At 34.7% G+C, this 16811-nt stretch overlaps 1 protein-coding gene across 1 annotated transcript in view; it reads left to right on the plus strand.

Moving 5' to 3' along the window:
• Psmd14 (proteasome 26S subunit, non-ATPase 14) overlaps window positions 1-16811 on the plus strand; it is an 88459-nt gene that overhangs the window by 55225 nt on the left and 16423 nt on the right. Inside the window, exons 7-8 of the mRNA XM_059260550.1 lie at window positions 218-368; window positions 12122-12229. Of these exons, the coding sequence (XP_059116533.1) occupies window positions 218-368; window positions 12122-12229 (259 nt within the window). The remainder of the gene's footprint in view (window positions 1-217; window positions 369-12121; window positions 12230-16811) is intronic.

Raw genomic sequence — 16811 nt, forward strand, 5'->3', positions numbered from 1 at the left:
GCCTCTCTTAATGATAGCACTCCTTTGTCACACTTACTCATTTCCATGTTTTCTGGAGAGTATGGTGTCCGATTTCAGAGTTCCTAATGGTGCTTTTTCACACCTGTATGTTTTTCATCTTTTCTTAATTTATACCCTGTTAGTGTGTTGTTTCTCTTCATATCATCAGTGTATTACTTGTTGTGTTCTGAGTGTCTGGATGCCCTCTTTGTTTCAGGCCTGAGATGGTTGTTGGTTGGTATCACAGTCACCCTGGCTTTGGCTGTTGGCTGTCTGGTGTGGATATCAACACTCAGCAGAGCTTTGAAGCCTTGTCGGAGAGAGCTGTGGCAGTGGTTGTGGATCCCATTCAGAGTGTAAAGGGAAAGGTAGAGTCAATTCTAACTTGCTTGCCATATACTGCCACTTTTTATACACATACATGTAAAAAAAACCCATTTGTATTTGAAAGAATTCTTAATAAAACACACATACACAAATGCTTTTTATTTAAATCATACAAGTCCATGAATATATGGCATGCTATTAGCAATTTAACAAATTTTGTAGGGTTTTATTTTTAGTTTACTATTATCATGAATGAATGTTTATCCTTAATTTAAAAAAAAATTCATGAATTTGAATGTTAAACCATACTAAAAGCTTTGTATATCCCATTTCCATGTTTCATACATGTATAAAATCCTATGTATACATTATACATATAGGATTGCTGTATATAAAAAACAATATATATTTGTTGCTTTATACATTATTAATATTTTAATAAATAGCACATTTTAAAAATGTTTATTTAAAGTGCTCTGTTTTTCAGACATTATGCAAGATGTATTCCAGAGTTGTATTTTCCAAATATTTTAGACAATGAAAACTTGCCCAAAGATTTGGTAATCAACCATTCATGTATTTGTAGTAAGGACACAGATGAATGATTAAATATGCTGACTGATTCTGAAAAGAGGTTTAACTTGCAGAGCACATTGCGTTATATTATTCTTTGTTGAAATCTCTTTTGTTCTTGTTTAGTTCTCTCTCTCTCTTTTTGTTCGTTCTTTCATTCTTTCTTTCCCCTTAGTTCTTTCTTTCTAGCCCCATATGCCATTTTCCTATTTCCTGCCTCATGACAGCAGGGTGCAGCTCTATTATCACCTTCACAGAGCTGTCTGCAAATGTGAGAGGCAATTCGATTTTGCTCAACCACAGGGAGAGTGGATTAGAAAAACTACAGAACATACAGAAATTGGCTAGGTGGTTACTGCTCTAAAATACTGCTGAGGTGTCTTGTTTGAGCATGTACTTCCATTGTTAAAGGAAAATCATAATACACTCACGGAATCCTTTTTATGCAGCTTTTACGAATAATTTTTAAAGCACTTAGAAATAAATATTAGCTTGATATCTATTAGACCTAGAGTTTGATAGTGGTGTGGATTACATTTACATCTACTCAGCAGCTGAAACAAACTAAGTGTGATTGTTAAAACACAGATTCTTTGTGTTACAAATTTGAAATTGAATGTTTTTTGATACCATATTATTACAATGTATAAAAATTGAGGTCTTTAAAGCATGATCCTATGAAATGTAATGTAGCTTTTCAAAGGCAAAAACTGTCCCCCAAAACAATAACACTGACAGACTAACAATTTAAGATAACTTCTAATGTTTGCTGTATCCCTGTATCTGAATTTATTCGCCTTCTCTTTTACTAAGTATGTTGTGACTTAATACTGATGAAGGAATTAAAAATCCTTATTGTTTACTAGCTTTATGATTTAAACTACAGAATAATTTTCTCATGTTTAAGGTGCCTTTTCAGTAACATAATTTAATAATCATTATTTTTCTAGAAATACAGAATTAAAACTTGTAAAGTTCCCAACACAGTAATTTACAAGCAATAATTAGGGCTTATCTCTCAAGTATAATTCTAAATAGCAGTTTTAGCTTTAAAACTTGCATTCAAGTGTTGTGTAATACTGAATTCTCACTAGTTCTAGTTAGCTGCAATTCATATTACAATGAAAATTACAGTTAAAACTATACTTATAGCATAGGTTTTGACAATGTTGTCTACTTTTTCAAAATACATAAAATGACTATGTTAGCTGAAATGATGAGGTTTTTGTCAGGATATTGTCCATCTCTGTGACATCTGAGTTTGGTTGTGACTTATTACTCTTACCTGTCAAGAGCTTTTGACCTTTTGTCAGTATAAATCAAACTAAACACTAGTAAATCCATGATGGACTGTTTTAGTTTAATCATGATACTTAAGAATATAAATTTATAAAGAATGAATAATAGCATTGTACTTTCTCTTCCTGGTATGTGAATTATCAAAACTGTCAAAATATTTAGTAAAACAGTGATTAGATCAAGAGTTAAAATGACAGTTTGTATGTAAATAACTAAAGTTGGAACTCTTGTTCATACTTTTAAAACCTTTCCTGTATATTTTCTTTTTCTTTTTCTTTTTTTTTTTGTTTTTTTGAGACAGGGTTTCTCTGTGTAGCTTTGCGCTTTTCCTGGATCTCGCTCTGTAGACCAGGCTGGCCTCGAACTCACAGAGATCCGCCTGCCTCTGCCTCCCGAGTGCTGGGATTAAAGTCGTGCGCCACCACCGCCCAGCTATATTTTCATTTTTATAAATTGCAATATTACCTATGTTTTTGAACGGTTTAGATAATTATGGATTTCATTCTTTGTCATCTTAGTTCATTCCCAGTAAGCTTAGTTTTCATTTAGTGTGACTTGAGTATAGTATAATTTATTGAATAATATCTATATTAGAGTAATAACTTAATCCTAGACTTAATCCTAGAGATAGACTTTACTTCTGTTACTGTTGTTATTTTTATTACTGGTAAAAGTAAACATAGAAATCCAACTCTAAAAATTATGTAGCACTTAAGCTTTTTTATTTGCTCTTCAATATTAAATTTTATGGGTTATTTATAATCAGAGTAACTTAGGAGTTTAAAGTGAGCACCAGAGGTCATTGCACAGCCTTTTAAGTTAGTGTGACAAAGTTATCACTCCTTCAGATTCCTGTAGCCTAAGTCATGGGAGAGAACTTCAGTGTTTCTCTAAATTCTAAGCAGTACTTCATATCATTTATAGTAGGTACTATGTATGAATTGATTTTTTTCCCCATGTGGTAAGTGTTCTATTAATTTTATGTTTAGATAGGTTTATTCCCTTGGACCTTTGGTGACATCCCTAGGACCAAACAGTAAGATCACCATACGTAATAAAATACACTATATGATGAATCTGTATCACTCATTCAGTGCATTATATAATACCAATGTTTTTAAGTGATACAAGAGAAAATCTTTGCTGTTTGAATTCATAATGTAAGTGGAGAGTAAACTCATAGAGATTACCAGTGAGCTCTTGAATTCAACTATTTAGTGAAATAGTTTCAAGATCCTGGTTTTTAGTTTTCAGTTTATTTGTAAAGTATACATACCCAAATATTTTATACTCAGAGCTTTAAATGGCACAGTAGTGGCCTCTTGCCTATCTTACTGTGTAGTCCGCCTGCAGTGGAGCTTGATCCAGACCAGTAGCTTTAGAAGTGGATTCAGCTGTCACACTGCTACACTTCTTTCATGTGTCTATTGTAGGGTTACTTTGAGCAACATCTGAAAACTGCTGTGTAACTCATTTATACACTTACATGTTATTTCTTTAAAATATTATTGATTTAGAGAGTTAACTTTCTTTGACTAGGTCGCTGTTAATGAATATATAGATGCTGCAGTGTAGTGCCTGTGTTCTGCTGCAAACTAAATAATGACCATTTAGTCTAAGCAGTGGCTCGGTTTTCTTGAAACATGTTTATTAATCTAATGAGAAACATTCAATAAACTTTTAAAAATGGAATATTGATCAAATTGCAGATCAGAATCCCATATTTGCCAATATCTAAAAGTATACTTTGATAGCATACATGGTGAGTGCAGAGTAGACTAGAAAACAGTCTGCACTAAGCAAAGCAGGTTAAGCTGGGCTAAGCATTGAAGGCTGGGTCATGAAGACATCACCAAGAGAAGAAGCACTTGTGCCATGTGGGAAGACTGAGAAGGATGCTGTACTAGGTGGCGTGGGTCTATTTTCATCCTTTCACAGATACTAGAATTTAAAACAGGGAATCTTTTACTAAACGTGGAGCTCTGGAAAATAAATACAAACAGGAAAAATGAATTAGAGAATGATTATTCTAAGGGCTTTACCGCGCCCTTCCCCCCCATGTTTAGGGATTGGGAAAATGTAATTTTCACAATATTTCTTACTAATTTTAAAATGGTGGTAGTTTCGAATTAATTAATAGTTCTACTTTTTCTCATTTAAAAACAAGTATGTAAAGAGAAAAACTCATAGCCTTTATGCAGATGATACGATTATAAATTTCCAACAAGATTTTAATGGCATGTAAGGGAATAAATACTATATAGAAGTAGCATTTATTTTAAGCTAAAGCTTTTGTGTTAATAATGCAATCACTGAGCTAATTGATTTTGCTTTAGTATTTGCTATTCATTTACAGCGCTGTGATTATGTTTTAAATTATTTTGAATGCAGATGTATTAGTTTAGGAAAAAAAGAGTTTAAGACAATGAATGTCCCATTACCTATGAGAATATCATTGACTTTTGGCTTATTGAGTGCTTTTACTTCCCTAATCATCTAATTATCTCCAGCCATTCACACTGTGTACCCGGCATGTACTAGAGACATAGAAAAGAGAAAGCTTCGTCTCTTACCCTTAGTATAAGTTTTGTGTGGGTAAACTGTGGCTTTAGTAAGAAATCTTTCCTGCAATATCACATTAATTTTTAAGATGGTAGCTATTGTAGGTGGTTTGATGTTAGCTCTTCTGTCAGGTTTAGGGGGCTTTTCTGAACCTAGGCCTTAGTTTTGAGAGGTTTAATGTTTAATGTGTTACTTAATTTCCTAAGAAGAATTGATTATAGAGGTAAATTTTCTTCAAAAACATGGGGCATTCCTCAGTTATTGTTAGGCTGTTAGTTAGGAGAGTAATAGATGTTTAATGCCATGTTTTACATTCCAAATAGACTTATTGTATAGTTTTTATTCTAAATGAAACAGTATTCTGTGAGACTTTCAGTTTGGTCTGCTCTGGAAGTGCTGCATGCACTGAAACTAAACAGTAGCAAGGAAAAGAGAGTATGTATTGTCAAACCTAATGATGAGGGTTTTTAAATAGATAATTGATAGCTTTTTCACACATAAAATAGTACACAAAAATACTTTCTTGGAGTTCTTCATTTTGTTATGTATTTATTTTATGCACTTTGGTGCTCTTTATTATGAAGTAGATACACAATATTGAATCCTTAAACCCTGCTTTTGTGTAAGTGAAATTTAGTCTTTTCTAGTTTTTGTGTTAGTATAGTTATTATATCAAATAACTTACTAATGACTAGTGTACTGGCTTTAGTGTCCATATAGGTAGGTATAAATCACAGTTCTATCTCTTGTAACTGTAACATCTTATTTAATTTACTTGAGTTGTGTAAACCTTAGTTTCCTTATTTATAAACTGAGGTTATTTTGGTTATTATCTGTTACAATTTACTTTTTGATTATTGAGATGGTTTGGAAAGACAATTTCTACCTATAGTAAGCAAAATTTAAAATGGTTAAGTTATATGTAGGAATTTAGTTGATGTTTTTCATGCTAAATACATTTATTTTTTGAGAAATACTAATTTGAAGGCCATGATTTGATTTTCTTTAAAGATGATAGTATAGTACAAGAAATGTACATAGATACTTTACCTGCCCATTGCCATGTTAACACTTTTAAACTTTAGTCTTTTAGTGCCTAGGGACTTTTCATTCTTTACTTTATATGGACTAATCAATAGGAACATATTACCACGGTTTGTATACTAGAAGAGGATCTAAAATCACTTGTTCATTTTGTGTAGGCTGACTATAGCTACCAGAGTGAGTTGGTATCAGACCAGCAACATATAGGTGATAGGCTCTTGAAGCTCATTAGAAGTCCCCTAAGGAGCTCCGTATTAAGTGTGCTGTTTGTCACCTGTGAGTTGAGAAACGTCTATTATGCATGAGTAAAGTTTCTAGACAATTTTCATTATACACATACCTACGTATGTGTGTGTATGTAACAACAATCAAAGGAAAAGGCCATTCATTTGAAAGGAAGCAAAAGGTGGAGGGTGTTCATGGGAGGTCTTGGTAAGAGGAAAGGGAAGGGGGAAAATGTAATGTAATTATAATCGCAAAAATATTTTTTAAAGATAGCATTGTTTAATCATGTTCTTTTTTTTTTTTTCTATTGAAGATTTTTTTTTTCTGGAAAAAAATCTTAAAATTTATCTAAATTTCTCATTTTTTTTCCATATACCAAGTGTCTTAGGATAGCAAATTTATAGTTATGATTTGATTTTTAGGGAAACTTTTCACATTGTTTACTCTTGCAGTACTATTCTTTTGTTAGCTGTGTCAGGTTAGATGCTGCAGGGATCATATGCCAAAATGAAATTAGACGTGTGACAGATTTATTTGGAGAAACACTTGTAATGAATAAAGGCATGGACCTTCAGACAGATGTTAAATTTGACCTTGGGTTGGGAAGTAGGAAACTGGCCTAGGGTAGGAAAAGCCTGACCGTAGGCTGATGGAGAGTTGTTGAGTCATAGTTTTCAGAGGTGTCTTTGTTTTGGCAGAGATGGCTAGATCCTTGTATTATGGTTGTGTTTAGTCACTGGCTGGGAGCAGCCCAGGGGATGTATTGCCTGGTGTGACTATCCCGTGGATTAGAAAGAAGGTACAGCAGCTGGAGTTAGAAGTCAGCTGTGCTGTCCACAGCAGGTTCTATTAAACAGAGAGAGATCTGACAGGAACAGCTCTCTGAGTACCACAGTTCACAAGAACTGTAATGATAAGCACACATGTATTATTTAATCTTATCACCAACTCTGTGAAGTATCATTCGTAAGTAAACAAGGAGATTGAGACATTAAGTAACTTGTCTTAGGTAACTTGCTTAGCAGGTGATAGACTAGAATTTTAACTTTGAGGGGAGTCTGGCTCACACGTAGACACTCATACTCCTATACTATGCCGACTCTATGCATACACTGAAAAGTTCCTTTTATGACTTAAGTATATTCTTTTCACAATGTTTCATGATCTAGAAATGTCTAATTACCTTTGCCATGCTAGTTTCTAAAAATAGATTTGTTTTCATTAAGGGATATATGTTTGAAACTTGTGGATTTAACTCTTTGAATTTTGATGCATGTCTTCACTTGTCAGAAAAGTACATTATGCTAGTTCTGCCCCATCCCTATTCTCCCCTAGTATATTGAAATTGTAGTACAGATCTGTAGCTACAGTAAGCAATTCTCTGAGGATGAAGAAAGAACTGTACATTCACATAGGAATTTCTTTTCCAGAGCTAAAATTGACATTTTATAAATAATTTCCATGTTGCAAACTTGAGACGAAGAAATCACAGCAATTCAGTGATATGCATTTGGCATGAGTCAGTTTTAGTTCTTAGTGCTTTTCATTGGAAATGGCATAAAAAGTAAGATATCTCTGAATTTTTTATGCTGTGGGCTTACAAGAGACAGAAAAGGTTTTTATCTTATAGACGCATGGCAGTGCATAGCAGCAGAAGTAACAAAATGGTCACAGACCTCCACAGTATTTCCCAGGTCACATCATTCGTTCTTAATTTTTAAAGAATCTAGAAACAAACTAAGCAGTCGATAACAGGCTGTCTCCAGGCAGCAGTGTTTGGTGTGGTGCTGCCCTTCTCCTCATGCTTCTGTCTTCATAGTGATTAGACATGGGTCTCTATGCCACTAGTGTTACATGCTTTAAATATGTAACCCTGCTGCTCACTGTGCTGTCTTTCTTCCTTTTTCTTTCATTTTTTTTTTTAAGTATTTAACATTGATTTTGGTCTTAAGTTTTTATTTATTCATTTAGTCTTAGGCTGACCTGTATAGTTATGGAAGATCCTGATTATTTACATCTCCTAACTCTTTAAGCTCAAGAAAGTGAATGCATTATAGATGTTTTAATATCAGTTCTTTCTTTCGCTGTGTGTTTCTGAAACACTTCCATTGGTCGTTGACTTCAGTGTAAGTGCAGTTGGAAATGCCACTGGAAGCTCCAGTGAGAGGAGGTGGAGGAGAGGCATTGGCAGAAACCACTGACAGAGTATATCTGCAGTAAAATACTTTTCCTTAAATTATGTGGAGTGTTGCTTAAAGAAAAAAGAGCTTCCTTTGAATGTAAAAATTGGGATTGTAGTTTGATGCTTTAGAAATTTAGTCTGCTCTTTTAGTGACCTAGGGAAACATGGGTTAAAAAATAGCATGTTGAATGAACTGTGGTATACTCATGGAAGAAGTAAAAAAAATATGGATTAAAATGAATTTGAAAATAATTGGAACTTAAATCCTAAGCCAGATTCATCATTAAAATGAAATGATAGGTCCTTGACCCTTGGGTGTGCTTGGAATAAACATGGAACTCAGTATTGTTTTTAAAACTATTTTGCTTTTGTAAGCTAAGACAGATGTACAAGAAAGATGCAGTTTTTATTTTGTATTGGCAGCTTCCAAATATTTAGTATCTATTTCCAAGAGTTGCAATTAGTAAAGCAACCATGGTACTGAAGTCTGCACATCCCACAGCTAATTATATTTGCAAGGTCAGAGTGAATACATATTTTCAGAAAAATAAAGGGTTATATAAATATGTGTCTTCTACTTGGCTGTTATATCACAGTTTGTTGATCTGGAGTATAATGTGTACAATTCACAAATTTGTCTGATAACAGAAAGTGGTGTGTGATTGTGTTTATTTTACTAACCAGTATATTCACAGCAATCACTTCCAAATATCTCTCCAGTAAAGATGTGTTAATTACAAAACAGACAAGGTCTTCTATTATATTAAAGCTACTAACAAGAAGACAGCAGGAATCACACATGTAAATAGCATCATCAACCCCTATTTTAGTCCTCTGTTTTGATCTGTGAGTTGCGCATAGACCAAAGGTGCTATTAAAGACTGAGTGTATGAAATAGGCAGCATTATATGAACAAAATTTATTCAACAAGAAAACAGACCTTTAACATGAATTTAACAAGCCTGAGAAATTATAAACTATCATATGCTGCAGATTCATGCAGTGATAATAAACAAAAAAAGGAAAGTAAGAGGTTTCCCTAAGCTAGCCAAACTGCTAATGGTTTTGTTATAAGCTGTCTACTGTTGCGCTGACCTCTGAAAAGTCTCAAGGCACTTGTACCAGAAAAAATTAACTGGTCAGGCTGGGAAATAGAGATTCAGTGGGCTTGCAGGGCTTCAACATGGACAGGAATTTTTTATTTTTCATCCTTCAGTGTAGAGGTTATTGTTACTATGAGGAGGTGATTTTGATGCAGTCTTTGTTTCTTTTTTAAAATTTTGAGGTGCACAAGACAAACTGGTTTTATGTATACATATTCAAAGTGAGCCATGAAAACAGCAGAATGCTTTAAGAATGGATTACTCTTTCTTCCCTGCCTCCCTTCTGTGCCTTCATTCTTGGAGGTTCTTTGTTTAGTATGTTGCATGTTGGATTTATTTTCCTAACTGTGGAGTGACCACTTTGCTGTCATTCTGTTGCATCATTCTGTAAATACACAAACATGGGGAAACGCCCTGAGCTTAAACACACCTCCAAGTTCTCACTAGGGCTTTTTTTTGAATCTTACTGTGGCATAATTAACACCTTCTTCACCCGTTGCTCATTAGTGTACTGGACATTAATGAGTCTATTTTGATAGGTTGTTCTAAAGGCAAAATCCACTTATTCTCACAGCAGAAAAGGCAATTATAAAATTGTACAGAAATTAAAATGTGGAATATATTGCCATATTTATTTTTTTATTGCATGCTAAATCTAATTTTGGTCTGCAGGTTTTTGAACATGTTAGTTTCCTCAAGACAGTTGCTATAGCAATGGCAGAAAATTCCTTTAATCTTAGTGTAATCATTTCTATTGTTGCTCAGGAACTGCCAATCTGAACATGTCATTTCATATGGGTCATAATTGACTAGTTGAACAACATTAAATTCTTAAAGCATTGTTGTAATCTCACTTTAAAAAAAAATTCAGGGTTAAAAATAGATCATGGTACCTACCTAATTATGACCTAACTGGCATTTACATTTTCTTTTATGATATTTCACACCTGCTTTTATAATATTCCATAGAAATGACACATTTTTGCATGAAAATTGCTGTCTAATGTTTTAGTTTGAAAGCAGTTGGTATAAAAATGTATGTAAGCCTTTCATTGGGATATAATATGAAATTTCCATAGTTTGTGAAATTTTTTCCTAGAAATGATTTTTACTGAACTCTAAGAATGGAATCATAAAGCAGTTGAAACAAAACTGATGATTTGCTGTCTTACATTTACCATTAATAGTTAAAAACAGTTGTGTATGGTTATGATTAAATACTTGGCTTTGAAGCAAAAAGAATGAATTTTGGGAACAATTCAGACCACAAGAATTGAAAGCAACATTAAAACTTATTATCATTGTTAGGACAGCTGAAGTATACAGAGACCTTAGACTATCTTGTTTAATGTGTTGGTGTCATGTTATGTTTGCTGTGACTGTAACGTTTAGACTTGTCACAGTGGGTAGAAACACTTCTTTGTGTGAGGCAGGGTCTTACCATGTAACTCCGGCTTCAACCTCATAGAGATCTGCCTGCCTCTGCCTCCTCCACAATGCTGGGATTAAAGGCGTGTACTCCGGACAGGTGGTGGTGGCGCACGCCTTTAATCCTAGCACTTGAGAGGGGGAGGCAAGTGAATTTCTGTGAGTTCAAGGCCAGCCTGATCTACAGAGTGAGTTCCAGGACAGGCTCCAAAGCTAAACAGAGAAATCCTGTCTCAAACCACCCCCCCCCCCAAAAAAAAGGGTGTGTGTGTGTGTGTGTGTGTGCGCGCGCGCGCACTACCAGGCTTGGTTAAGAAGCCTTTAAGATAGCTTTTTATACCTCATTATGTTGCAGTTGGTTTAACTTGAAAATAATAGTTTTTAATAATTCAGTGTACTGAAACAAGTTGTATAACTGAAAACAAATCCAGATAACAGTGACTTTTATAAAACACTGATAGTCTTGGTTGTTAATACTTTTAAAAGTAAATGAAGAAATACTATATTTTCAAGTCTTGTTTCAAGATTGTCTTGGAAAGAGGCAGTCTGCCTTAGTATCACATGGTTTTACCTAAAACTTCACATTCTTTTAAGTTCTTTCAAATTTAACGATTACTGTAAGCCTGTCAGCAATATGGTAGTAAGAAATAGCTGATTCTTGCTTAATCTCTTGATGTAATAGCTAATTAACATGATACTGGGTTATGAAAGAATATGTCTTTACAATTTCTTTTCTGTGAACTTACAGCCATGTTATATTGTTTCTGTCTGAAAGCGTGGGTGACCTTGGTTTTTTTATATTGTGCCTCCTAGGCTTGGCAGTGGATTGGATGTTTAAAGCCATCAGACAAGATATAAAGTATTTCAGAGTCAGAAGAAGTAAAGGGTATCTGACTAGTAGAGAACACATGGGCAAGTGACGTGCTGGCTGCAATTTTGTTGTCATTTCAAGTACTGTGATGGCGTAATTGATGTGACAGGGCTGGGTCTTAGATGTAGTCCCTTAGCTTGTGCTCACTTTCAGTTTTCCTTTCCCTGTCATTCATTTTGACTAGGAAAATTTTAGGAAACAAGTAAGCACAACAAGGAAGGTTATTTGATGTATGCTTAGTAATGACGTGTTTTTAATAATAAAGACGCTAAGTTAATATTTTGCTGCTTCATGGAAATCACAATAATTGGTGTCACCTTACGTTACAAGATAGAGGGTGGTATACTGATGGCACTATCAGCAGGAGGTTCTTTTTATTAATATTATAATTAAATGATTTTCTGGAAATAGGCCAGAAACAGATGCAAGTTGATCTTGCCTTGTCCACTGTTGCTTGGCACCATGACTTGTTTTTAAAAAGAATTGACTTGACACCTTGTTTTACAGGTTGTTATTGATGCCTTCAGACTGATCAATGCTAATATGATGGTCTTAGGACATGAACCAAGACAAACAACTTCAAATCTGGGTCACTTAAACAAGCCATCTATCCAGGTAACAACTGTATTGGTAATAGGTTAAAACTATTTTATGTTTAAATATGCTGTCATCATTGGAAGATCTAATTCTTAATCATTTAATTTTCTTATAAGCAGTCTTTTATTGCTACTATTTTAAAAGAGAATCCCAGGTTCTTTTGAGGCTACAAGTGTGAATTTAGCCTGTGCAACAGGACAAAACTCATAAGTATATATATAATTTTTTTTCTTGATATAGCACTCAGGAGTCAGAGGCAGGTGGATCTCTGTGAGTTTGAGGCCAGCCTGGTCTACATTTGTATCTAGTTAGTATCGAAGAGTGTGTGTGTTGGGGGCAGTAGAAGTCTCAGGTGGGAACAGTTAGCTAACCTATATTGGTTTCTAAACAGTCTTCAGAGCAAAAAAAAAAAAAAAAAAGTAGAGAAAAAACAGGCAATGTATTTTAAGAGGTCACAAGAAACAATTCTTAGGTAGTGCTTAAGTCTTTCTACCTTTTTTTTTTTTTGCTTTATCCTCATCTTTGGTTAAAATTCTATAAAACACATACAATCATTACTTTTGGTAAGTTTATATTTTATTTGTGTAGTGCTGTCAACCACTGTTATAGTAGTTGTTTGGTGTTCAAACACTTAATATCCATTTGAGTGATTCTTGTTTTCTTTGTTCCGTTCACATGCTTCATTGTTTAAATACAAGCCTTTATTGTCTGTAAGAAATTATGTTAAATGTGTTTTTAAATGCACAGTCTGTGTCTGTGTAGGTAATTATTTCTCTAAAGATTAATTAATAGGACAAAAATACCATGTTTGATTGCATAGGAAACTCAGGACAAAGACATTATAGTAGCTACTGCTATTCCCCCTCCGAAACCTTGTTTTGCCTCAAGGTCGTCTTTGGGGAGTTGTGGCGTTAACAGTTCACCATGGTCTAGCCTTGGTTATCATTGGTAACTTTGTGTTTCTGAATACTTTTGCTGTTGTCATTCACTTGAACTCTTCATCATAGTGAAACATTTTGTCTCAAAGAACTGAGGTATGTTGTTTTTGGAAAAAAATTTTTTTTAACGAGTTGGGGGAACTACAGAGAATAATGAGTATGAAATAAGCTACCAGTGATTTTGATTGGGCACAGACAAGCCCATACTTGCATGTTCCAAGAGAATATATTATTGGGTCTGTTTAGCCCATGATAATGACCTTTCTCATACACCCCCATAGCATCATCCTGCTTCATTATTTTCTACAAAAGGTTAAATCGAATCTCACAATCTAGAATCATTGTGATTACTACATGGTATATTTCTGCCAGAAGTTTTTACTAATTGCAAGTCTCCAGCTACCTGTTGCATATTTCCTTTTTTAAATTAAGTTAAAACGCTGCCTTTTAACTTAAAAGACAGAATTAATATTGAAATCTATTTCTTCCATACTAATCCACTTGGTAGTGTTTAATCCTGCCTTCTATCTGGAATTAAAATGGACCTTTTGAAACAGTTCCCAAGCCTTAGTTAAAAAGTGGCATTTTCCTATCATTTTAAATTTGTCTTGCATCTCAATTAGAATCTGTAAATATATTTATTTTACAGTTTATGTAGTGCCCATCAGAATGGCATCTATGTGGGTGCTTTACAGTTTTAAGACAATTTCAACACTAAGGCTCTCAAATGGGCATTAAGCCAAAAAGGGACTCACCTTAAAATAATTTAATTTTGTAAGACAAGCTAGGTAGAAAGTCCATAATAGAATTTGAATGTCTGTATGTCACATATTTTAAGTTGGTAATAGAAACCTTTCAGAAATCCCATGCCTTTATCTTGAAGGGAAAGTTAGCTGTGTTAAGAGGGAACTTGTTTCCAAGACAACTTAGAAGTAAGTGGTCGGAGCCTGACAGCAGTCACTGGTGTACACTCCGGAAGTCATTGATGGTTCGCTAGTGCTGGTGTGCCTATTGTACTTAAAGATGTAGGAGACATTGTGATCACATTGTCAACGATGTAACAGTTACAGGATATACAAGTTCTCTGTTTAGTAAGTCCATGGTTTAGAACTTGTACCTATGTGTTTATACCAAGATGTTGGATATGATTATCTCTACATAGTAAAATAATGGAATTTTCCTTTGTTTTCCTTATCTATATATTTTTTTAAAACTTTCTACAGTAAAATAATATTTTATATGTGTTTTATGTATTTTATGTGTAAGTGTTTTGCCTGCATGTATGTTTGTGTACCACATGTGTGCTTGGTGCCCACGAAGGTTGGAAGAGGGCATCAGATCCCTTGGAACTGTAGTTTTGTATGGTTGTGAACCACCATATGAATGCTGGGAACTGAGCCTGGTACTCGGCAAAAACAACAGGTACTCTTAACCTCTGAGCCATCTCTTCAGCCTCAAGAAAATAGTTTTTAAGTGCTCATGGCAATATTGAAGTAGTTAATGGTCAACTTTATTTTCACTGTCAGAAAAGCCATTGCTCTAAGGGAGTACAAAGTGTAATACTTAAAACCGTGCTATTGGCTTCTATACTAATACAAGAAACTACATTCGTTTTTACCTGGAACACTTGACTATTATTGTCAGTTTAGAAATGGCAGTATTTATTTTAACAATTAAATTTTTTAAGTATCCCATTAAAAACTTGTTGGCTTTTTGGTGCTTTAGATCCGTAAGTGTCACACTAGATTTTGGAGTTGTCGTCCTTTTGGATAGTTAGTAAACATTGGCGCCCCATCCGTGCACTGGGCTTTCAGTCTCTGAAGTGTAGCCCTCAGCGTGCTTACGTTTTGCAATAAAGTATTTGAAAACATTATTTTCACTAATTATGAAACACAGTTGTGAAACAACAGCAGTGAAACTATTATAACGGCCCTGGAATATTTTCTAGATGAGGCAGCTGAAGCCCAGAAAACTGAGCTGCTTAAGTTAATTTATGCAAGAACTGCTAGGTTTTCTCATTCTTTTATATTATAGTTGGGAATCTAATTAAATAAATTTTGGCACAATTCATATGTTGCCTGTGTGATGTTTTGTTTTGTTTTGAGACGGTCTCATTATGTATCCAGGCTGACCTGGCTCCAGGTAGCCCAGGGTAGCCTCAAATCCAGAATTCTGCTTTAACCTCTTGAGTGCTAGGATTACAAGCATGTGCTGTAATGCCCAGCAAACTGATTGATAAAACACCTGCTATGTCTACAGCAGATGATGTATGGAGGTTAACCATAAATACACTGGATCAATACCTGTGCTTCTCATCCTGTAGGTTACCACTCCTCTGCGGGGTCAAACGACCCTTTCATGGGGGTCACCTAAGACCATCCAAAACCACAGATATTTACATTACAATTCATAACAGTAGCAAAATTACAGTTATCAAGTAGCAAAGTATTTTTATGGTTGGGGGTCACCACAACGTGAGGAACAGGATTAAAGGTCCAGCATTAGGAAGGTTGAAATCCACTGCTATGTACAGTCTTTCTTCTGTTTGAGTTTGCGATCTGGGATGAATACCCTGGGGGTGTGAAGTAGATGAGTTAGTAAAGTTGGAAGATTGTTAGCTGTATTTGTTTTATCATGCACTTGCTCATCTTTCATGGTGCTTGTGGTAAATTTTACTATGTTTATCTAATAAAATCAAAAACCAAATCGTGCCACCAAACTCCATGTTGTTTATTTCATTGGCACTGGTGATTAATCTTTAAAATGTAGGCCTGTCTGTGAATTCAGTGATTGGCCTCTGGGTTTATTGGTCAGAGCCATTGTTAGTTTTGGCACCGTGTAGATTAGTTAGTGCAGTTAGTGTATTGCACAAAGATCCTTGGATGATGAACAGTGAAACACAAGTTCCACTCCCCAGTCAGACTGTATTTGCGTAGAGAACTTTCCATATTTGAATCTCCACCCAGAAGGTAGACCTCCTGATGCGTGCAAGGGTAAGTTCAGGTTTAGGGAATCCCTGATTAGTTCCACTTTCTGATCTGTACAGTACAGCATTTTTATTCAGTGAAAGGTGATCTACTACTTCTGGTAATTATTGAAAGTGGATAAGGATTTAATAGGTTCTCTTAGTGGCTAAATTTCATATACCAACTATTTGAAATTTACTACTGCTTCCTATTGTCTTCATAGGTTACTTTTATAGAAGATTAGTAATGTGAGATTGATTATCCCAGGAAATATCAAGTGTTTTAATACTTAATTTTAAATTTAATACTTTAATTTTTATGGAGTGATTTTTTTTTTTGCCAGTAAATCTTTAAAATAAGACTATTCTTAAAATATGTAGCCTTAATCTTACCAGAGCTTGTGTTGTAGCACAGTACATCAGAATGGACATGGGATATGGTGATCTGGCCTCAAATCCTCAGTGCTCTCTTTTATTAGCTATTAATTAGGATAGATTAGGAGTTCATGTCCTTGTTTTTACTCATCTGTCATGTACACATGGACTGTTGCATTAGAATGTGTGGGTGCAGAGCACATGTAAGGCAATCTTCAGATAGTCACTTTCCTACCCTGCCCCTCTGTCTCAGCACTTTTAAGACTCAGACCGTAAAAACCCTAATTAGAAAGTGCTGGTTATTTGGTTAGCTCTGTCTTTA

This window comes from Peromyscus eremicus, chromosome 4 (genome assembly GCF_949786415.1).
Source record: "Peromyscus eremicus chromosome 4, PerEre_H2_v1, whole genome shotgun sequence".
Classification (NCBI taxonomy): Eukaryota; Metazoa; Chordata; class Mammalia; order Rodentia; family Cricetidae; genus Peromyscus; species Peromyscus eremicus.